Source organism: Amblyraja radiata, chromosome 24 (genome assembly GCF_010909765.2).
Source record: "Amblyraja radiata isolate CabotCenter1 chromosome 24, sAmbRad1.1.pri, whole genome shotgun sequence".
Lineage (NCBI taxonomy): Eukaryota > Metazoa > Chordata > Chondrichthyes > Rajiformes > Rajidae > Amblyraja > Amblyraja radiata.
The window spans coordinates 21,071,398-21,095,103 of NC_045979.1; the positions used below are offsets into that span (position 1 = coordinate 21,071,398).

The 23,706-nt window shown below is 42.7% G+C and overlaps 1 protein-coding gene across 1 annotated transcript; it reads right to left on the reverse strand.

Moving 5' to 3' along the window:
- Positions 1 to 190: 190 nt before the first annotated feature.
- Positions 191 to 22,755, reverse strand: sars1 (seryl-tRNA synthetase 1). The gene is made up of 11 exons (XM_033042564.1): positions 22,557 to 22,755; positions 17,030 to 17,100; positions 15,596 to 15,676; positions 12,148 to 12,306; positions 11,004 to 11,147; positions 9,788 to 9,943; positions 8,416 to 8,637; positions 7,099 to 7,228; positions 5,739 to 5,896; positions 2,749 to 2,878; positions 191 to 582 (listed from the first exon to the last, which is right to left on the reverse strand). The coding sequence occupies exons 1-11, from the start codon at positions 22,690 to 22,692 to the stop codon at positions 428 to 430; spliced, it is 1,542 nt and encodes a 513-aa protein (XP_032898455.1). The 5' UTR covers positions 22,693 to 22,755; the 3' UTR covers positions 191 to 427.
- Between the last annotated feature and the right edge of the window lie 951 nt (positions 22,756 to 23,706).

Sequence of the window (23,706 nt, forward strand, 5' to 3'; positions counted from 1 at the left end):
GAACATGGGTAGGTGATGTTTCAGGCCAGGATTCTTCTTCAGATCCACACGAAGTGCTGGAGCATCTCAGCACTGTATTGAAACCTTTGCCTTTGGAGAGGAGGGACACGCGGGACAAGATGTGATGCAATTTAATAATGGACTTCACAATGATGGAACGAAACACTTGCACTAGAACCATGCTTATTTAAGCTGTTTATTATTGCAAATCATTCAAGAGATAACATTCTAAATTCCGAACATATTTACTCCCATAAAACCTGTTCCACTAAATGACCTGTCGATGAGTGAACATTATCACCACATACATGATGCACTTCCCGTTTTACTTAATATGGACGCCATTTGCAAGCAAGCCATCCACATGTAGTTAATTTGGACAATACCGACACTGATTATAAGTTAACCATTTAATTGAAAGCATTCATTAATTGTTGACAGACATGTTCTGTACTTTATTTTCCAAACTGGTGTCAGAGAATGCAGGTTTCTTCTTGTTTCCTTCCTGCTGCCTTTTCTGTTTTTTTGATTGTTCCTGGTCGATAGGTGCTGGCTTAACAAACTTGATCATTTCAGTCAAACCTGTTCAAAGAAAAAAAGATATGTATTGTGGATGGAACAATAATGAACTGTCATTTGCTGGCTTAATATTCAGCATACCTCACAGCAACAGTTTAAAGCTTTAGTTGCTTGCAATTGGAGCTGAAGATAGACACAAAATGCTGAAGTAACTCAGCGGGACAGGCAGCATCTCTGGAGAGAAGGAAATGGGTGACTTCAGTCTGAATGACCTGTTGGTTCATTACAGTTACATCAGCATTTTGTGTCGATCTTCGGTTTAAATCAGATCTGCAGTTTCTTCTTACACGTAGAGCATTGGACTTGAGAGGTCATGTTGCAGTTGTACAAGGCGTTGGTGAGACTGCATTTAGAATATTGTGTTCAGTTCTGGGCACCATGTTATAGGAAAGATATAGTCAAGCTTGAAAGGGTTCAGAAAAGATTTATGAGGGTGTTGCCAAGACTAGAGGGTGTGAGCTATAGGGAGAGGTTGAGTCTCTATTCCATGGAGCGCAGGAGGATGAAGGGAGATCTTAGAGAGATATACAAATTGAGAGAAATAGATGGGTGTGCACATTTTTTGCTAGAGTAGGGACCGAGGACCAGAGGAATCAGTTCAAGGTGACGGGGACAAGATTAATAGGAATCTGAGGGGTTTTCAACAAGGTGGTGGTTAAGCACTGCAAGCGGGTGGTGGGTGTCTCTTAAGAACCAGTTAGCAAGGCCAGTAGGACAGGACAAAATTGCTGGGGAAACAGGGTGCGCGCATCCATGAGCGGAGAATAGGCACGTTCGGCCGAATACATTTCAATAAGGACAGGTTTGGAGGGATATTGTCCAAGCACAGGCAAGAGGGACTAGTGTAGCTGGGACATTGTAGGTGGGCGGAGGGGCCTGTTTCCACACTGTATCACTCTACGACTATGTATTTGGAGCTGTATACACACAAGAGGGAGCGTGTCAAAATCAAGAGCTAAATCGTAGTTTAGTTTTTTTTTAAAGAACACAAAGTGCTGGAGTAACTCAGCGGGTCAATCAGCATCTCTGGAGAACATGGATAGTGACGTTTCGGGTCAAAGCCTGATCTTAGTTTTAAATTTAATTTAGCAATACAGCATGGAAACAGGCCCTTTGGCCCACCGAATACATGCCGACCATCGATCACCCATTCGCACTAGTTGTATGCTGAAAACTCCATACAGACAGCACCCGAGGTAAGGATTGAACCCGGGTCTCTGGCACTGACGCAACAGCTCTACCTGCTGCGCCGGCCTTTTGAAACTTTATCTTTCAAAACAAATCATAAAGCAGGCAACAATCGATAGGAAGATCACAAGTTGAGTTTGCTCCACTCCAACTTGCAGTCCAGCCATTTGTCAAAATCTCAACTGCTTCCTCAGTCAGGGATAAACCAGAGTTTGTCATCGACACCCGCGTGGGATGGAGATGATAGAGGTATTGTCGATGACATTCGCCAGTCCCCACTCTTGGTTCTCCAGAAGTGCGTCATCTAAAACTATCTTAAATCTTTATTTATCTAAGTCACACACTGCTCGCTCCACATCTTTTAAATAGGAAACATGTATTTGATTAATCCACGTAAAATTCAGAAGGCAGAATATGCTTATTTTCTTGAATGCAAGGTCAAAATTGTGAAATTTTCTACCCAAGTTCAAAAACAACATTCTACAAGGTTAGATTGTGGATCAGAAAGACCATCTGATACTTCCCTTACATTGCTTTCAATCATCTGACTTCCATTCTCCACAATATCCGTCTGTGAAACTGATTAAACAAAAAGTCTCAAGTTTCTTGGTCTATAACGTAACGTTATGGTTTGCTTGATCTCATGTTCATAAGTCACAGGCGCAGAATTAGATTATTCGGCCCATCGAGTCTACTCTGCCATTCATTCATGGCTGAATATATTTCCCTCGACCCCATTCTCCTGCCTTCTTCCCGTAACCTTTGTCACCCTAACCAATCAAGAACCTGTCAATCCCAGCTTTAAACAATACAGAATGACTTGGGCTCCATCGCCTTCTGTGGCAATGAATCCCACAGGTTCACCACCTTCTGGCTAAATAAATGTTTCCTTATCTCTTTTCTAAATGTACGTCCTTCTATCTTGTCCACAGGTGAATAAAACAAAGGCTCAGTGCACTTGTTTACACTTCTGACACGTACCTGGTGGCATGTAGGGTCTTAGACTTTCCGGTATCACCACCCCATCTTCAGTCTGATAGTTCTCGAGGATGGCACAGATGACACGGGTCGTGGCACACATCGTGGCGTTTAACATGTGCACAAATTCAGCCTGCAAACAAGAATTACCTTTATTCCACATCCTTCGCACTTGCATTTACATCCTCAAAGTGAAAAAAAGCATCTTCAAGTGATGGTTTCCTTCCTTCATCCTGTCATTACTTACTTTTATTCCTATCACTGAGGAACCACTAGAAGGTGATCAAAGGAGGCCGCAGAGAGTAGTGGACACTGCCAAGTCCATCACAAGTATTGAGCTCCCCACCGTCCAAGGGACCTACATGAGGTGCTGCCTCAATAATCAATATCGCCAAAGACACACACCACCCTGGCTACACTCTCATCTCGCTCCAACCAATGGGAAGAAAACTGTGACTTCCAGGTTCTAAACCAGCTTCTTTCCAGCAACCATCAGGCTCTTGAACGCTGCACAACACTAACCTCAGCAACTAAGACGATGCATTACAGACACCAGTTTTCTTGCATTAGCATTTGTTATTTATAGACCAGGGACAATTTACAGAGGCCAATGAACCTACAAACCTGAAATGTGGGTGGAAACCAGAGCATCCGGAGATATTCCCAAGCAGTCACAGGCAATACATACAAACGCCATCCCGACAACACCTGTAGTCAGGATTGAACTCGGGCCTCTGGCACTGCGAGGCAGCAACTCACTGTGCTGCCCCCAACTGGTTACATCAAGCACACCATTTATCAAAAGTCAATCTATCCTATGTTCAATGTTGAAACTTTCCCGTAAAATTCACTCGTGCCCCACTTAAAGAGAGATTCAGACTTCTACATGGAGCTCCTTGGGTAATTTCTGATGCTTTCAAAAACACTGCATAGCTGAATGAGTAAATATAAGTAAAGATGAACGGAGTGTTGGCCATTACCAAGCTAATGAAGGAGTCAGAATCTGAGCAGAGTTAGGGCATCTAAGTAACACTGATGCCTGGGTTTATTGACTTCCATGCTGGGAAAAACTCCAGGCAGTGTGTTCAGAAGGTGTTGTGGTTCAGCATGGAGCAGCACCACAGCTCACTAGTTCCCTCTGCAGGAAACTACAGAACCCAACCACTGGTTGATGATATTCATGGCGACACAAGGAACTACAGATGCTGGTTTATATACAAAAAGAGACACAATGTGCTAAAGTAACTCAGCGGGACAGGCAACATCTCTGGTGAACATTGGATAAGTGGCGTTTCGAGTCGGTGCCTGAAGAAGGGTCCCAACCTCAAATGTCATCAATCCACCTTCTCCAGAGATACTGCCTGTCCCACTGAGTTACTCCAGCATTTTATGGCTTTTACTGTTTAAGGATTCTTTTGGATCAGATGGATGCTGGTAAATAATCGGTAAGGTAAACACTTATATCAACCATTATTGGTAAAAACTTTGAATGTTATCAAAGGAAAAAAAAAAAAGCAAGGCTGAGAACTGACATTGTTCACTTTGTTGACTTTACAGGCACATTAATATTGACTGCAGCTTGAGTCACGATAAGCTCATGCCGCATTTAATACAATTGAATACTGCACATAAAGCACCTATATTTACCCACTTGAAAGCATCTAGGTCGAGATGACCCCGAAAGCCTCCAATAGAAGCGTGAAGAGAAGTATTTCACTTTTCATGGTAATATTAAAAATATTATGGAACATGATGCAAAAGCATTAATGGACAGTTCAAAAGCCCAAGTGATCAGTCCAATATCAGCTTGGAACAACATTCAACTGGAAAACCAAAGTGGGTGCTTCCGTTTTCCGGGGCTGGTGCCAACACTTTCTGAAGATTTCAATCAGCTTTTTGCTGTTATGCTGATGGACATGTGTGTCGATACAAGAACTGTGTTCATTGACTTTCAAGCATTTTTAGCATATTCCAACAGATGTGAGCAGGCAGTAGATCTATGGAAGATCTCCTTCCTTATGTTCCTCAAGATGATGACCATTCCAGCCACCCGATAATCAAAAAACAATTTCTGAGAAACTCCATAAAAAGCAGCCACAAACCATGGCTAGGGAGCTATGCACGACCTACCACTGATGTAAATTTAGCATGTGCCAAGACGTGAAAATGTATGCAGTTTCATGTTACTGACCAGTGTGGTTAAAGGAATAACATAGATCATTTCCATCCTGGGATAAAGGTTCTGTCCAGCCTATCTTGGACTCTCATAATTTCATAAACATGGGTTTCCCTTCAGCTTCTGATGCTCCAGAGAAAATAATCCAGGTTTGTCCAATCTTTCCTTACAGTATAACAAACACCCTCTAATCTAAACAGCATTCTGGTACGTATAGAAGATTTACAAAGAAGTTGCCAGGACTCAAGGACCTGAGCTGCAGGGAGAGGTTGAGCAGGATAGGACTTTATTCGTTGGAATATAGGAGGAAGAAACATTATCACATAGAGGTGTATAAAATCATGAAGGTGATTGCATGAATGCAGTGTTTTACCTGGAGTAGGGGAATCGAGAACCAGAGGACATATGTTTAAGATGGATGAGGGGGGAATGTTCAATAGGAATCCGAGGGGCAACATTTTTTTTTAGACAAAGGGTGGTAGGTATATGGAACAAGCTGCTGGAGAGGTTGTTAAGGCAGGTACTATCATAACGTTTAAGAAACATTTAGGCAGGTACATGGATAGGTTTAGAGGGATATAGGCCAAACACAGGCAGGTGGGACAAGTGTAGATGGGACAAGTTGGGTCAAAGGGCCTGTTCCCATATGGTATGACTCTGAATGCCTTCTGCATCCTCAATGGACAAATGTTTGGCAAATCTTTCATGTTGGAGCATTGAGGAAAGCTAATTGTTTGATGATCCCGATGCAAGTTTTACCTTCTGAAGGGTGTGCAATTCAGCACACATCTAGTCCTCGACCCCAACAAGTACTTACTTTATCCATCATTTTTTTGGTTTGTCCATATCTGATCCGTAGCCGCCGTGCTTGGTAATCTGTACAGTTTGAGCATGATACCAATTCCCGGTAGGCAGCAGATCCAGGGAACCAGGCTTCCAAATCCAACTTCTTACTTGCAGCATGATTCAGTGCACCTGGCAGAGCAAGAAGAATTAACTTCACAACCGTCTCCCTATGCAATAGCAACTCAAGAGGAATAAAAGAGGGCGGCTCCAAACGGAACACATAAACCAGGAGGCATAAAGCCACTTGCATTTAGAAATCCCTTTCAGACGTTCATCACAAAGCAGTTTTACAAACCCTTCCTTGTTTACAGCAAATATCACCATTTAATCAGACATCAGAAGATGCAATCAAAATTGCAAGAACATTTCAGATGACACCCCCTCCCCAACCACCTCTTTCCCCTGCTCCAAATTCTGGTGCACATTCAATTCTCCCCCCACCCATGTCATCTTTCTGCTTTCTCCTTCTCTGTATGCCTACCTATATCTTTTTGGTAGAGGTGAGCATACATGTCCCACATTTTCCCTTTTATCCCTCTCTCCTGCTTTACATTTCACTGCTCTTCTTTAATTTCCTGACACCCTTTTTCTCCATTTCCAATCATCATCATCTGAAAACTTCTACCCATCTACCAATCACACCCCATTCCTTCCCTCCCACTCTCTTAGGCATCACATGGCTGTGTCCCACCCTCACTTCTCTGTCCCAGCTTTCTCCCCTGCTCCATCACTCTGAAGGACCCCGAACAGAATAATTGCCCATTCCCTGCCTGACCCACTGAGTTCCTTCAGACTGTTTTTTTGCTCATGATTCCATCATCTGCAGTTTCCTGCACCTCCAAAAACATATGTTCCTTTACCTTGCACATCCAATGCAAGGACATGACAAGACAAGTGGTAACACCCAAAAAATTCTCTATCTGAGGGCTGATCACTCGAGTTGGGGACATTTTGATATAAAACTTAATAGAGCACCTCTTACAAAAACATTTCATGAAAAATCAAGCTATTGTAATTTTTTTAACCATGTGTTGTATTGCTCACCCTGTAAACTTTCAAATAATCCAATCACCTACCAGGTGAATGTGGCTTCCAAAATCTAAACTATATTCATAAAAACAACAAAATGTCTCACAGAAGGTTCATTGAAATATAATTTTTAAATATTTACTGTGTTCTGCTCACTCTGAGTTTAAATTTACCAAAATTAGCAAGTGATAACTGACAACATATTTGAGTTGAATACTCCAAATCTAACAGATAACAAACTGCATTTTGAACTGTTCAATTAGTAACCAGGATCAGGAGGAACAGTGTGACTGACCAGGTACCTGAGACAATATTTACAATGCGGTAAGGAATGCCTAGTGACTGGTAGAAATCTTCAGCAGTTTTAATCATTTCCTCAAACACATCCCATGACTTATTATCATGAGGGGATGCAAAAACAAATTGTTCGATCTGTAAAGACATAAAGTAAAACAGCCTTAAGTTACCAACAATCAAATGAATGTCTGTTCTGAAATAATATTCAAACTATTACTGTCAGATGAAACCATATAGAAATTCTGTGGAGACATTTTTCTTCATGCTACATAGGACGGCATGGTGGCACTGCGGTAGAGTTGCTGCCTTACAGCCCCAGAGACCCCGGTTCGATCCCGACTATGGATGCTGTCTGTACGGAGTTTGTTCGTTCACCCCGTGACATGCGTGAGTTTTCTAGTTTCCTCCACATTGCAAAGATGTACAAGTTTGTAGGTTAATTGGTTTCAGTAAAAATCATAAAATTGTCCCTAGTGTTTAGGATAGTGTTAGTGTACGGGGATCGCTGGTCGGCACGCACTCTGTGGGCCGAAAGGGCTGCTTCTGCACTATATCTCTTCATTAGAAAGGTATATTTGCAATCACCTAAATGTTATTTTGCTCTATTAAGCCCTGCATCCCAGACTTTAGGGGAACATCAGGGGATCCTTGGTGCTGCAAAGGTGGGATGATATGGAAGCAACTATATCCGATGCCTGGCATTGCATGATTTAATGAGGACAGTTACAAGTATCTATCCATCCTCTCCTGAATTGGTCACCCACTTACCTCTAACAGAGGAGAATACTATGGAAGATGAACCATGAATGATACTGATTGAATGAAAGATATAATATGCAAATAGGGCCTTTGGCCCATTGAGTCCATGCCAACCATCAATCACCCGTTCACATTAGTTCGATGTTATGTCACTTTCTCATCCACTCCGAATATACTAGGGACAATTTACTGAGGCCATTAAACCTAAAAAACCTGCATGTCTTTGAGACGTGGAAGGAAACAGGAGCACCCGGGGGAAGCCCACAGGGTCACATAGAGAATGTGCAAACTCCACACACAGGTCAGGAATGAACCTGGGTATCTGATGCTATGAGGTAGCAGCTCTACCAGTTTTGCCACTGAGCCACCCTTCTTCTTTTCCAGAACAGGACTCTGAAGACTGCAGCTGTGCTGGCATAGGTGATAACATCTGGGTTACCTGTGAGACACGTATCGTATCATGCCACGTAATATACTGAGCTATTTTAGATGACTAGAATTGAATTGAATCCTTTATTTGTCATTCAGACCTTTCGAACTACATTTCCTGGTATTTGATTTACCTTCTCAAACTGGTGAACACGGAAGATGCCCCTGGTGTCCCTGCCGTGGGAGCCCACCTCCTGCCGGAAGCATGTGGAGAACCCGGCGTACTTAATCGGAAGATCCTCGGGCTTCAACCATTCATCCCTGTGGAAAGCTGCAATTGGCTGCTCGGAAGTAGCAATCAAGTATTTCTCATCAATTGAACTGTCTTCCGATTTCTCACTGCCCTTTCCGATTACCTACAGAGAAAAAAGGGAAAGCTGTTCAGGTTGTGTCGTTTGTAAACCAGACTTATTGTTGTCATTAAGTGCTGAAAAAGACAAGATGCTAGATATCTTCTTCTTCTTGCGTATGGCGTGCACAGCCTAAAGTTGTAGGACAACTTGTTCTATTTGATCTTACTTGATTGTGCACGTTGATTACATTCGTAGAAACAGGGCGGACCACGTGAAGGTTGCAATCTCCCACCCCTAAGATGGTAGATATAATCATGGAAAATAAACTACAAAGCAGGAACACAGCCGGAGGGCCCACAATGTCTGTGCTAAGACAAACTAATCTCATCTGCTTGCACATGCTCCATATCCCTCTATTCCCTGCATATCCACATGCCATCCTAAAGCATTTTCAATGACAATATCATATCTGACACTATCATATTACCACCATCAACGGCCACACACTTCAGGCGCCCATCACCCTGTGTAAAGAAACCTGCCCTTCACATCCCCATCTCATCTTAAAGCTATGCCCTCTAGTCTGACATTTCCATGACATTTAGTGCTGCCATTTAGGAAAAAGGATAAATGGGTTTTTTACTACTTTTCGCAATCAAGAAACAACCATTGGGACCCCAGCTTTCAATTATTCCACGGTTCTGCCATTCTGATGACAGCCTCAAAACTAAAGACATACTACAAACAACATCAGCAACTTAGTGTATACATGTGTAGTGTAGACACTTTTCACCTGCCAATGCAAAGTATCTTCATACTTATTCGTCAAAACCCCCAATGTAATTATCAATATCAGTATGCACACATTCTATATCAAAGTGCAACTGATGGTTGGGAAAATAAAATCCAAACTGTACCCAGTGATGGCTCAGTAAGATCAAATCATTCATCACGGTCCAGGGAGTTAAAGTGGGACATTTTTGTTTCAATATATTAGACGACGCATATAATGCCAAAGTCATTGAGAAACCCTAATGTCTCTTCTTAAAGTTAATTGTATTTGACTTGAAGCAACGCTGCTTAACGAAGCGAGTTCAGTTGTGTCATAAGTGATGATTAATATTTCTGACAATTCATTCAGTTGCAACATGAACGGTCCCAGAGCATATCAGTGTGGGGATTTGTAACCAGATAAAGCACTGTACTTCGGTACCTTGTAGAGTTCATCATCGAACTGACTAAGCTGTGCAACTTCTTGCATCACCTCTTTTCTCATGAAGAACGGTGTATAGAGTGGAGTGTACCCCTGGCTGCTCAGGCTCCGCAGAGCATGCTGGATCAGAGCTTGTTCAAGAAACACCAAAGGACCCTGCAAAAAACAATCAACACACGACGCATATTATTGTCTACCATTGTGTCTCCTGTTATTATTTTTGTTTAATGCGTAATTACATTCTTATTATCTACGCTCATAACTGCACTGTTTGTCAGAATGAAATTTTCCTTTGGATACTCCAGGAAGGGGGTCTACAATGGGATTGCCAATGAAACCCATTGGGGTCGAGGGGGAAAAATAGATCAGCCATGATCGAATGGCACTGCGAATTCAATGGGCCGAATGGCCTAATTTCACTCCTATGTCTTATGGAAAAAGGGTTTATCTTATCATCTTGAGTAGACACAAAATGCTGGAGTAACTAAGCGGGATAGGCAGCATCTCTGGAGAGAAGGAATGGGTGACATTTCGGGTCGAGACGTTCTTCAGTCTGAAGGGTCTCAACCCAAAATATCACCTTTTCCTTTTCTCCAGAGATGCTGCCTAACCTGCTGAGTTACTCCAGCATTTTGTGTCGATCTTCAGAGCATCTAATTGCCAGAATGACAAGATGGAACATGGGAACACCATCACAAACAAGCCGCATACGGTGCAAAAAATAAAGTGCTGGAGGAGGAACCCATTGATGAGACAGCATCTTTAGTTTAGTTTAGAGATACAGCGTGGAAACAGTCCCACCAAATCTGCGTCGACCTGTAAATTAGTTCTATGTTGTCCCAGTTTCGCATCCCACACACTAGAGGCAAGCTATAGAAGCCAATTAACCTACAAACCTGCACATCTTTCGAATGTGGGAGGAAACCAGTGCAGCTGGAGAAAACTCTTGCAGTCATAGGGAGAACGTACAAACTCTGTACAGGTAGCACCCGCAGTCAGGATCGAACCAGATTGTTTGGCACTAAGGCAGCAACTCTACCAGCTGCGCCAATGTGCCACCTTTCGTCACCATTAGTCTGAAGAAGGACCCACACCCGAAAAGTCGACTGTCAATTCCCTCCACAGATGCTGCAATTCCTTACATCTCCAAGTCAGGCTGTACCGATTTATAGAAAACTGAATTTAAAAGCGGTTGTTAATTCTTATGAACACTCACCTTCAGGAAATAGCCTCGGCTCCCGGCCACTACAGCTGCTTTCTCTCCCTCAAAACCATCGACCATTACCACCAAGTCAACGTGAGAGTATTTCTTTCTGGATGCACAATCTCCCCATGTTTGCTCCACTTTATTATCTGCATCCTGCAAAGGGGAAAGACAGAACACTGGTAGAACACTTCTACATTTCCTATCTTAAATAAGATACAAACGGAACCTGTGAAATTCAGCAATCAAGCACTAATCTTTCTCCCTGCTGACTGGCAATACTCACATTACAACTGGTAGTCTGTGTACAAATAAAGTTAGACAATAATGGAACGTTGCATTTAGGCTCTAGAAGAAAGCCATTGAATTAGAATGAGATGCAATATCTGGAAAAAACATCAATTTTTGTAATACAATTTAAGTTATCCAGCGTCATTCAGAAATCACTCAAATTTCTCAGACGCAAGAAGTGAAAATTATTTAACTTTAATGCTTGACAGGAAATTACCCAGCATGTGAAAACTGTACTAACAGCAAACTGGTCTGCGGTGTATCCAAAATGGTCTTTGTAGATCTTATGAAATCAGGCAAACTTCATCCTCCAGTGAATGGGATGTGACCAAACATCTTGGAATATCTCAGAGCTACCAAGTTCCTTAGTTCTTAACTTTCATTCACATGCCTTTTCACTCAATCTTAATCCTCACCTCGTCCAAGGGGTTGGCCATTGCTGATAGCCCCCTTGTTTTAGCGTTAAAAATGGGGAAGCTTCGATTTTGCAAATCAAAATATCTTAATATTATCCAGTGGAGTGAGAAAATAAGGTTTCCTTTCAGCACCTTTATCATGAATCCAAACCCCTTTTGTATTAGATCGAGCCAGGCAGCATCTCCAGAGGACATTGATAGATGACGGTTCGGGTTGGGACTCTTTGTCAAACTGCTTTTGCATTAGTTGGACGCCATTTTGTTTTACTCTACAAGATAATTGCACCAAACTCTGTAGAGATGATTAAACCTGAGTTAAATACAATGTGGTTAAATATAAATAGAATATTGTTTATTTTCCATAAATTCAGGATACAGTTTTAATGCTGAGGCATTTAAGTAAAATAAATACAAATTAAATGATGAAGCAACGCGAGCCATGTTCTTACCTCATCGTTGCTGATGGGTACAGAGGGATGCAGGATGTTACCAATCTCCCTCAGACTGACCATTCTTTGGGCTTCCAGTTTCAGCCGTTCATTGTCACATTTTCCAATGGCTTCATCAATGAGGACACGTATTTTCTTGATCTGAGTTACAGTTGAACCCTGAAAAATTCAAAATTTTCTGACCATAAGATAAATGATGGCGTTTTACATAACATTATGAGGGAGAGAAAGAGTAGATAGTCAGTCTTTATCCCAGGGTAGAAATGTCAGACACTAGGAAGGCAGCACAATGCTGAAATCCTGAGGGGATAACTTTGTTAAAGGGGCAGAGTTAAAGTATAAAACAATTTTTTTGTTTTACAACGTTGGGTGCCTGGATCACACTGCCAGAGGTTGATAGTGGAGGCAGACTATAGTGACATTTAAGAGGCACTTGGACACATGAAGAGACAGGCAAAGTATGGATCATGTGTCGCTCGATGAGGTTAGTTTAACTTAGCATCATGGGCAGCAGACAACAAGGGCCGAAGTGCCTGTTGCTGCACTGTACTGTTCATTGTTCTATGTTTATAAAGCTTTACAGAATATGCTGCAGTCTATCGTTGCTTTAATTGAAATCACTACTACAAAATTACTTTCAACTCTGTGAAACTCCCTTGTTTGGCCAAGCTGCCATGTAAGTCATAAGATCATGTGATAGTAGAATTAGGCCATTCGGCCCATCAAGACTACTCCACCATTCAATCGTGGCTAATCTATCTCTCCCTCATAACCCCATTCTCCTGCTTTCTTCCCATAACTTCTGACAACTGTACTAATCAAAAATCTATCTATCTCTGCCTTAAAAATATCCACAGGCTTGGCCTCTACAGCCTTCTGTGGCAAAGAATTCCACAGATTCACCACCCTCTAACTAAAGACATTTCTCCTCATTTCCTTCTTAAAAGAACATCCTTCAATTCTGAGGCTCTGGAGATGAACAGTTAATAAAATAATAAATGTTATGAAAGTATTGATTCACACATACTGCTTTATTTTCTCTAAGGATATGGAAGAAGGGAAGGTGTTGGCTGATGTGTCACTGTCATACAACCTCAAGGTATGGAACGAAGCCGACAGCCATAAAAATGCTTTTGTGAGACCACCGATGCCCAAAAGCTACAGATGAAAAAAAAACGAGAAAAGTTTTCCAATTTAATTTTAAAAAACTCCCATTATTGATTGTTAACCATCTCACCAAAATGGCCTGATTGTAATAAAACTCAAGTGCAATGGTGCAATTTGTTTAGCCTCTTATATTGCAGGTATAAATTATTTATTTTGGTCTGATTACAATCTGCCACATATCATTAAACTGAATTAATTACAGGGAAGCCAAGTTTAAATAAATAGCAGTGAATGATAAAAGGCTTTTCAGATAAACACAGGAAATGCTGGGAACATTCAGCCTGTCATGATGTGTTAGTAGGGTAAGGAATAGGACTAATGATTCAGGCCAAGGACCCTTCAGAATTAAAATTATTTTAAAATACTTTCACTTATTGATTATTGACTTTTCAGAAGTCTAACCTTGACCTTATACACCTGTTTAAGTTTCTATCCATCATGAACTGTATAGACCCAAGGAACTGCAAATGCTGGGTTACAAAAATGGACATAAAGTGCTGGAGTAACTCAGTGGGTCATGCAGCGTCTGTGAAGAACAAGGATAGGTGACGTTTCGTGTGGGACTCAAAACACTATGGGTGCTTTATCGCTGTCAATCTGTCCACTTTTTGTTTTATTCATGTAAAACGATGACAACACGCAAAAAAAACTGCAACATAGCTCCGATGGCTAATTTATGCCTAGCATTTTCTGATACAACTGAATCAGATGGTATAGATGCCCCACTTTCTTCCCTTCCCATTCAAGACAGCAATTTACAATTACTTTCCTTACTGAGTCCACTCAGATCATGTGAATGTTGTAATCATATGAATGGTGCATTTCCCAGTTATTACTCGCTCTTATAATGTCCCTCTCCCACTTAGGAAACCTGAACGGAAACCTGAACGGAAACCTGAACGGAAACCTCTGGAGACTTTGCGCCCCACCCAAGGTTTCCGTGCAGTTCCCAGAGGTTGCAGGTGGTTGCAGGTAGTGGAAGCAGGTAGGGAGACTGACAAAAACCTCCGGGAACCGCACGGAAACCTTGGGTGGGGCGTAAAGTCTCCAGAGGTTTCCGTTCAGGTTTGCTAAGTGGGACAGGGGCAGAAGTGTACCAACTGGAATTTCTTCATTTAAAAATGTTTAAATATATAAACTATGAAACAAGTGTACCACTGTAGCCGATAAGAGGCTATACACGGCAACAGGTCCTTCAGCTCAACTTGTCCATGCCAACCAAGACGCCCATCCCGAAGACCTTGATCTCCCTTCGCTCACCATCCCACAATTTCTCTAAAATGTGCTTAATATATTTCATTTGGAGCTTCCTAAATTATTTTAGCAAAACACTCTGTAATTTTAAGCTGCCATTATGTTGGGTGGTACAGCAGTTGAGTGGCTGCCTCATTGCTCAGGGACATGAGGAGAAAGCAGGAACAGACTACTGATTCTGGATGATCAACCATGATCATATTGAATGGCGGTGCTGACTCGAAGGACCGAATGACCTACTCCTATGTTTCTATGTTTCCATGTCTATGGGACCTGGGTTAAATTCTGATCATGTGAAGTTTGCCCGAGTGCTTTAAAATTAAATGAATCAGTGCACGTTACTTTCATGTTTAACTTTTTTTTAATTCAGCAAGAGTACCTAAATTAGTACAGGATATTTTTGATTGAAAACACCAATGTTCGAACCATGTAAATACTGGGCCAATAGAGCTGGAAAAAGATTGGGTAACGTGTGGCAAATGACTCAACTCTTGACAGCCCCAGAGACCTTCCATCAGCGAAGTGTTCGTGTCAGGGGAACAAAATTCTCTCCGTCTGTAGAGTTCCAAAAACAGCAGCTCATGAGCATCCAGGGCAAAGACCGTTGTGGGGGTAATACGATCCACTGCCCTCATCATCATTCCCTTCACCACCAGCACAGAGTGGTTGCAATATACTTTACTGTACTTTAGAGATACAATGTGGAAACAGGCCCTTCAGCCCACCAAGTCCACACCGACCATCAATCACCCTGTGCACTGACACTATCCTACACACTAAGGAAATTTTTTACATCTTTTTCACCGAAGCCGATTAACCAACACACCCATGTGTCTTTGGAGCATGGGAGGAATCTGGAGAAAACCCACGCGATTACAGGGAGAACGTTCAAACTCCGTACAGACAGCACCTGTAGTCTAGATCAAACCCAGGTCTCTGGCGCTGTAAAGCAGCAACTCTACCGCTGCGCCACTGTGCCGCCCGACAGTAGAATCAAAAGACAACCATCGACCAAGTAATAACTTACACATAAAATGTCAGCATTGAGATCATCCAGGTTCTGTGTGTTTTGTGGAAGCACATCACTTTCACCAACAGGTTCCTTCCTCTGTGGAAAAACACATCTGTAAATACTAATTTCATATTTTTTTAAAGTTTAAATAATTCACCGTAAATTTGCTGAACACTTGATTTTTGAATTTTTAATATCAATTAATTGTCTGGTGGGATAGGTGCAAGCATGTTTCTGTTCAATTATAATTCACAAGATCACCCCAGGTTTTATTTGTCAGGACACAATTTCAACAACTATCATTCGTTGAACGCAAGAGCATGCAAAGCTACTAAATATCAAAACAAACTGACCCCACACAAAACTGCTACCATTAATAACCACACTTTGCCTCTATTAAAGCAACCAATTTGGAATCTACCTTAAAATTTGATCGCTAGTCCCACAGACCTTATAGCCATTTATGCGATAATTTACCAAGGGCTTTTAAGGTAATCAAGATCCACGATATCTGTGAAGTCAAATTAATGATTTGGTGAGTCTGGGCCCTGGCTGTGGTAGCACTCTTGCCTCGGAGTAAGGTGGTCGAGGGTTGAAGCTTAATTCTAGACATTGTAGCACACAATTTAGGCTGACAGTTCATTGCAGTACAGAGGGAGAGTCACATTGATGGAGGTGCAGCCTTTATGCTGAGAAATTCAATTGAAGCCCTGTCTTATATTTCAAGGTGTTCCTAAAAATAATTCTTCAGTCCCTGCATTATATATTCCTCAATCAAAAAAGATGAAATTAATTATTGGTGTTTGTGGGACTTTGTCCTGCACAATGTAGACAGAGGAACTGCAGATCATAGAGTCATACAGCATGGAAACATGCCCACACCAAGCAACATGTCCCATCTACACTAGTCAAATGCTGGCTTGAATAGACGCCAGTTTACAAAAATATACAAGTGCTGGAGTAACTCAGCGGGTCAGGCAGCATCTCTGGAGGACATGGATAGGTGACGTTTTGAGGGACAACCCTTCTTCAGACCGATTGTAGTAGAGGGGGGTTGGGAGGGGGAGGGAAAAGAGTTCACTCCTCACCTCTCTTTGACATACGTTTTTGTCTCCTTTTTATCTCTAGCCTTGGTTCACCCATCTCTTCCAGTTCCCCCCCCCCACCACAATCAGTCTGAAAAAGGGTCCCGACCCAAGACGTCACCTTATCCATGTCCTCCAGAGATGCTGCCTAACCAGGTGAGTTTCTCCAGCACTTTTGTTGACAAAACATCTGCCATGTTTAACTACTTCAGCCATAATGAAAGAATCTTCCTTTTTAAAAAAAACCTTCAAACGAGACAGTCATACACAGTTTAGTAAAGACACCCTCACGATACCCAGTAGAAACCTTCTTTGAGTTACAAGAATAACCATTTCTGATATTTTATCAACAAGATTAATTTACCTTCATTTTTTCACCAATTGTTTTGCTGCAAAGGTTTTTCAATTTGTTTAAGTTGTCTGCACGGAACCGACCTGGTTAAAAAAAGGATAGAAGTAGAAAATATGACTGCTGCACATTTTATCTGAATCAAGAACAAGCTGTGAACAGTGGAAAGCAATGATATTAAATGTTGTAATTGCCTTCCATTACCACATCAGTTCACAAACACCTCATTTAAATCAATCTGCTTTGTGCATGTTAAGTGACATCTCAATTTTTGTTATTTGCACTATAAAAATATTATCTTGTATCTACACAAGAACACAGAAAATTAGACAGTGGAATAAAATGTTTTGAAACATCAAAACACAAAAAAATGTAGCTTAATAAAAAGTGAGGTTTAGGCCTGAATTTTTTTAAAGTGGAAATTAAAGACCAAAAGCGTGATGTTTGAAAATTTATATTTGACTAATCCTGTGTTTAAATGAGTGGTCAAAGTTGTGCCGTTGAAGGCTGAAATTAAGTTAAAATTAATAAAGTGTATAGAGGGCATAGAAACATAGAAATTAGGTGCAGGAGTAGGCCATTCGGCCCCTCGAGCCTGCACCGCCATTCAATATGATCATTGCTGATCATCCAACTCAGTATCCCGTACCTGCCTTCTCTCCATACCCTCTGATCCCCTTAGCCACAAGGGCCACATCTAACTCCCTCTTAAATATAGCCAATGAACTGGCCTCAACTACCCTCTGTGGCAGAGAGTTCCAGAGATTCACCACTCTCTGCGGGAAAAAAGTTTTTCTCATCTCAGTTTTAAAGGATTTCCCCCTTATCCTTAAGCTGTGACCCCTTGTCCTGGACTTCCCCAACATCGGCAACAATCTTCCTGCATCTAGCCTGTCCAACCCCTTTAGAATTTTGTAAGTTTCTATAAGATCCCCTCTCAATCTCCTAAATTCTAGAGAGTATAAACCAAGTCTATCCAGTCTTTCTTCATAAGACAGTCCTGACATCCCATGAATCAGTCCGGTGAACCTTCTCTGCACTCCCTCTATGGCAATAATGTCCTTCCTCAGATTTGGAGACCAAAACTGTACGCAATACTCCAGGTGTGGTCTCACCAAGACCCTGTACAACTGCAGTAGAACCTCCCTGCTCCTATACTCAAATCCTTTTGCTATGAAAGCTAACATACCATTTGCTTTCTTCACTGCCTGCTGCACCTGCATGCCTACTTTCAATGACTGGTGTACCATAACACCCAGGTCTCGCTGCATCTCCCCTTTTCCTAATCGGCCACCATTTAGATGATAGTCTGCTTTCCTGTTTTTGCCACCAAAATGGATAACCTCACATTTATCCACATTATACTGCATCTGCCAAACATTTGCCCACTCACCCAGCCTATCCAAGTCACCTTGCAGTCTCCTAGCATCCTCCTCACAGCTAACACTGCACCCCAGCTTAGTGTCATCCGCAAACTTGGAGATATTGCCTTCAATTCCCTCATCCAGATCATTAATATATATTGTAAATAGCTGGGGTCCCAGCACTGAGCTTTGCGGTACCCCACTAGTCACTGCCCGCCATTGTGAAAAGGACCCGTTTACTCCTACTCTTTGCTTCCTGTATGCCAGCCAGTTCTCTATCCACATCAATACTGAACCCCCAATGCCGTGTGCTTTAAGTTTGTATACTAATCTCTTATGTGGGACCTTGTCGAAAGCCTTCTGGAAGTCCAGATACACCACATCCACTGGTTCTCCCCTATCCACGCTACTAGTTACACCCTCGAAAAATTCTATAAGATTCGTCAGACATGATTTACCTTTCGTAAATCCATGCTGACTTTGTCCAATGATTTCACCACTTTCCAAATGTGCTGCTATCGCATCTTTAATAACTGACTCTAGCAGTTTCCCCACTACCGATGTTAGACTAACTGGTCTGTAATTCCCCGTTTTCTCTCTCTGTGGAGGTGTTTGTAAAGTAGAAGGAAACTTACCCATGGAGCCGTTGGGTCCCCATTGTGAGGCCAGGCAAGTACACGCGGAAAAAAAAATTGGCGGTTAAAAAAAAAAGAATTTTGGGATCCCATTGTAAAATCATTGCGACATCGAACGAGTCTGACGGGCAGGGTAAGTGGAAAAGTGGGGTTTTTTTTTTGTCAAGTTTAAAACGTGAATAACTTGTAAAATATACCATCAATCTGAACAAAACTTGTTCCATTTACATCGCAAGACACTGGTGAGTAAGGTGGGCCAGAAATGATAGCTTTGAATGAAATGATAGTGGGCCAGAAGTGTACCGTTGTGGCGGAGTTTCCGGGAACTCACGCAGACAAACAAACAAGATGAGAGTTTTAGTAATATATAGATTGTAGATGCCATGATTAATTAGTTTGTGGATGACACCAAAATGATAGATATGATAGTGCGGTAGCTCGGTGAAAAAGATTGTCCGAATCCATAATGGAATATAGATCAACTAGGAAAATGGACCAAGAAATAGCAGATAGAATTTAACTCAACAAAGTGCAAAGTGAAGCATTTTGTGAAGTTAAACCAGCACAGTGAATGACAAGGTTCTGAGGAGAATTGCAGAACAGAGAATCTGGGATGCAAGTTCATGGTTCCCTGAAAGTGGTGACGCAAGTACTAGACAAAGTGGTGAAGAGGGCAATAGCATAGTACATAGAACAGGACAGCGCAGGAATGGGCCCTTCGGCCCAAAATGGCTGTGCCGAACATGATGCTAAGTTAAAGTGATCTCATGTGCCTGTACACGATCCATATCCCTCTATTCCTTGCACTTCCATCTAAGAGCCCTTAAATGCTACTATCATATTTGTCTCCACCACCAGTTCTCCGACAGTCTTACTGTCTCTGACTACATTTTATCTGTTTGCTTTGCTGTTACTTTCTCCCTGCCAACAATGATCTATTCTGCATTTGCCTTGATCTCCTTCCCTTTGTCCTATTTTCACACCTTACACTTCCTTATCTATGTATCTCCCTCTCCCCTGACATTAGTCCGAAGAAGGGTCTCGACCCGAAACATCACCCATTTCTTCTCTCCAGAGATGCTGCCTGTCCCGCTGAGTTACTACAGCATTTTGCGTCAATCTTCGGTTTAAATTAGCATCTGCTGTTCCTTCCTACACAAGACTAGGGGGTTCACTTGCTCACTGTATGATTCATTTTTACCCCAGAAATGAAATGTTTTTTTCTCCATTCAGCCACAGCAAATTACTAAACATAAAAACACAAGTGCGTCAGTGTGTTTTAATGAATCATTGGTTGGTACAAAGATTGGAATAAAATACAACTAATGCAATCAATTTCCTGAACTTAAAGATATGCAGCAATATATATATAATTGCTGGCATTCAGAAAGAATGACACAGCACCAAGCCCCAGATTTTAAATAAGTGCACATCATATTTTTATTGTCTTTTTATTTACTACAGCACGACGTTCTGTCCAAGACCAAGTTGCATCATCCATTACACAACCCTGCACTGAATATAGTTCCAGGAAATCTGCAGAACTTAGTGCAGCAAGTAACGATTTTACAGAAATACAATGCCTTCGTCATATTTAATTTGCAGCCTTGGGAGTTTGATTTTTTCCTTTTTATTAAATTTAGAACAACTTATTGGCATAAACAAATTTCAATTTCAAAAGGTGTAAAAAATGAAGGACCTCAATTGCTCCTAGGATAAAGGCCCCACTGCAATTTAAATATAGTACCAAAAATGTGATTCACGAAAACACAGATTTAAATGTAAAAAAAAACAGAAAATCGAAAATGAAACACTGGCTTGCGAGATTGCATCAGATTCTGCAAGCTAACCACAGACACCCTGTGGAACTGCATGCTTACTGCATCAAGATCATCCATCACTTTATGGAGTTGTCTGTAAGAGGGCAATTTCACATAAAATAATCCACTCCCTGCAGTACACAGAACAACTGTAGCATCTCTGGGTTGTTTTAGTAAAAGCCAGATATTAATATTTACAGGCAGTACTAGACTTTTAAATACTGCATGGTACTAACTTCAAATATAAAGGAGACCATGAGACTGTTACTAAATACTAAATCATACCACACTGATTGAACGTTGGTTGTAGTTCATGATTCAGCAAGGAATATTATTGCTTAGCTTGGCCAATTGGATTTCAGTCCATCATGAGTGCTGACCTCTCCACCATCAAAGGGATTTACAGTTGCTGCCAGCATCATCAGTGACCCACACCACCCTGGCCACACTCTCATTTCACTCCTGCCATTGGGAAGATGTCGTAGCCTGAATACTGAAACGTTCAGGTTCAGGAGCAGCTACTTCCCAACAACCATCAGATTATTGATCACTACAACCCCCAAATAAGCTCCAAACTACATACTGTGGACCTGGTGGGCATTGTTTGGGTCTATGCACTATTATTGTTTGTTCATATACTGAAATGTTGTTGTTTATTACGGCATTTACAAAGTACAGTGTTTACATGTCTGTTGCAAGGAAGAACTTCATGTTCCATTTTGTGACTGTCACAATAATTATTACTGTCACAATAGTTACACTTCTTCTCGTTCTATAGTTGCTACCTGAACTTCTGAATGTTTCTAACATTTCCTATTTTTATTTAACATCTCAGGTTTATTTAACCCTCCCCACCAGGTCAAAGCAATACAGTTGAGAGAGAACGAAGGTTGGCACTGCATGTAGTGTTATTTAACCCTCCCCACCAGGTCAGAGTCCTATTGGTAAGCCAGTGACCTGAAATGTTAAATGTTTTCACCTCCACAGCTGCTGCCTGGCCTGCTGAGCATTTATATCTCTCTGCTGTTGGTTCTGATTTGCAAAATCATTGATATTTGGCCTGTGGGAAATGGGACACCCTCCCCACCAGGTCAGAGGCAACCTACCACACTGTCGGTAATGACCCCCGCCAACAAAGGACACAATTGACCGTTAACACCCGTCCGTGTCCAGAATCTGATAGCTCCCCGTGACAGGAGCTGAGCCAGGGAAGAGGTAGGCACAGCAGCCCCCTTCCCCTTGCTTCGTGACCACAGGAGGAGCAATAACTTCCTCCCCACCCACTCCACTACTCCCCATCCCACCTAACCTTCAACACTCCACCCCATTACCTCAGCCCTGCTCCCACCCCACCACATCATCCCATCCCCCTGCTCCCACCTTACCCATCGTCCAGTACTCTGCTCCTCGCCCCTACCCCACCTACCCCTCTATTCACCAACCCAGCACCCCTCCTCTGCTCTCCCCATCCCTCACCACTCCCCACCTCCAACTCCCCCCAACCTCTGCACCCCATCCAACACCCCTTCCCCCAGCTCCCCACCCTCTACCCCCCACTCATCACCCCTCCCTTGTTCTCCCCACCCACCACTCTCCCTGCTGTCACGTCCCCTCCCCATTGCCCCTCACCTGTCCCCATCTCCCCCCTCCATCGCGTCACCCCACCACCATTCCCACTGTCACCCTCCCCTTCCCTTCCCTTCCGCCCCTGCCCCGCACCCACATTTCCTCCACTCCGTGTCCACCTCCACCAGCCGGTCGACCAGCGACGCGTCCTTGAAACGCTGGGTCTGGTTTTGGCGGACGATCTCGGGGTCGCCGCCCTTGTCCACACGGAACAGGTCGAGGTCCAGCACCATGTCGCCCGGCTGCAGCTCCCGCACCGATCCACCCGGGCATGCGCACTGCGGGCCGCCGGGCAGCCAGCGAGCATGCGCACTGTGCAGCCTACCAACGCTCGGCAGCGGCGAGCATGCGCACTGTGCAGCCTACCAACGCTCGGCAGCGGCGAGCATGCGCACTGTGCAGCCTGCCAACGCTCGGCAGCGGTGAGCATGCGCACAGTGCATTCTACCGACACATGACGACACCAGCATGTGCAATCGCCCCCGCCGTCGCCCACCACTGCTGGGCATGCGCACACCACAGCCTGCCGGCAGCTGCCGCCGTTGAGTATGCGCACTTCGCAAGTTGCCGCCGCCGCAATCAAGCGGCGGAGACAGCGCCACCAGCAGGCACCTGAGTGCACCGGCTGTGCAAACGCAAGGGAACTGGTAGACAATAAGGAAAATGACCACAGGGAGGCTGTTTTAGGAAGGGATTTACTTAAGATGTTGTCTCTCCTCCCCGTCATACCATCATGTAAAGAGGGGGGCACATTTCTGCAAGCATTGAATTAAACTGAAAAAAGGACACAAAGTGCTGGAGTAACTCAGCAGCATCTCTGGAGAACAGGGATAAGTGACGTTTCGGAACAAGACCCTTCTTCATTGAGTCGAAATGTCACATCCATAGACCCACCACCCTCTGTTTTTAAAAATCCTTGCACCACGCATCTCCATTGTTTGTCAGCATGGGTAAGTTGGGCCGAAGGAGCTGTTTCCATGCTGTATGAGACTATGGTTCTAAACTTTCCCCCTCTCACCTTATAGCTATGGCCTAATAGATGTCATTTAATCAATGGGGTGATTTAGTAGAGTGGTCACTAAAGAATGATTCCAGTTCTTAATTGTTTTTAATTTTTTAGAGGAGCGTACCGTTACAAATAAATCATTGATTAACATTACTCATTCTTGTTATTAAAGTGTATTTTAGTAATCATCATTTTACCTCGGCGAACAAGACCTTAATTTTACCATCAAGTACAATACAAA

Bases quoted from the DNA above. Each gene is read 5' to 3' on its own strand.
- sars1 (XM_033042564.1), bottom strand. From the start codon at position 22,692: ATGGTGCTGGACCTCGACCTGTTCCGTGTGGACAAGGGCGGCGACCCC. The intron at 17,101-22,556 runs GTGGGTGCGGGG...TTTTTTAACCAG, and splicing joins GGACACGGAGTGGAGGAAAT to GTCGGTTCCGTGCAGACAAC. The intron at 2,879-5,738 runs GTAAGTACTTGT...TCTTGTTTGCAG, and splicing joins CCAAAAAAATGATGGATAAA to GCTGAATTTGTGCACATGTT.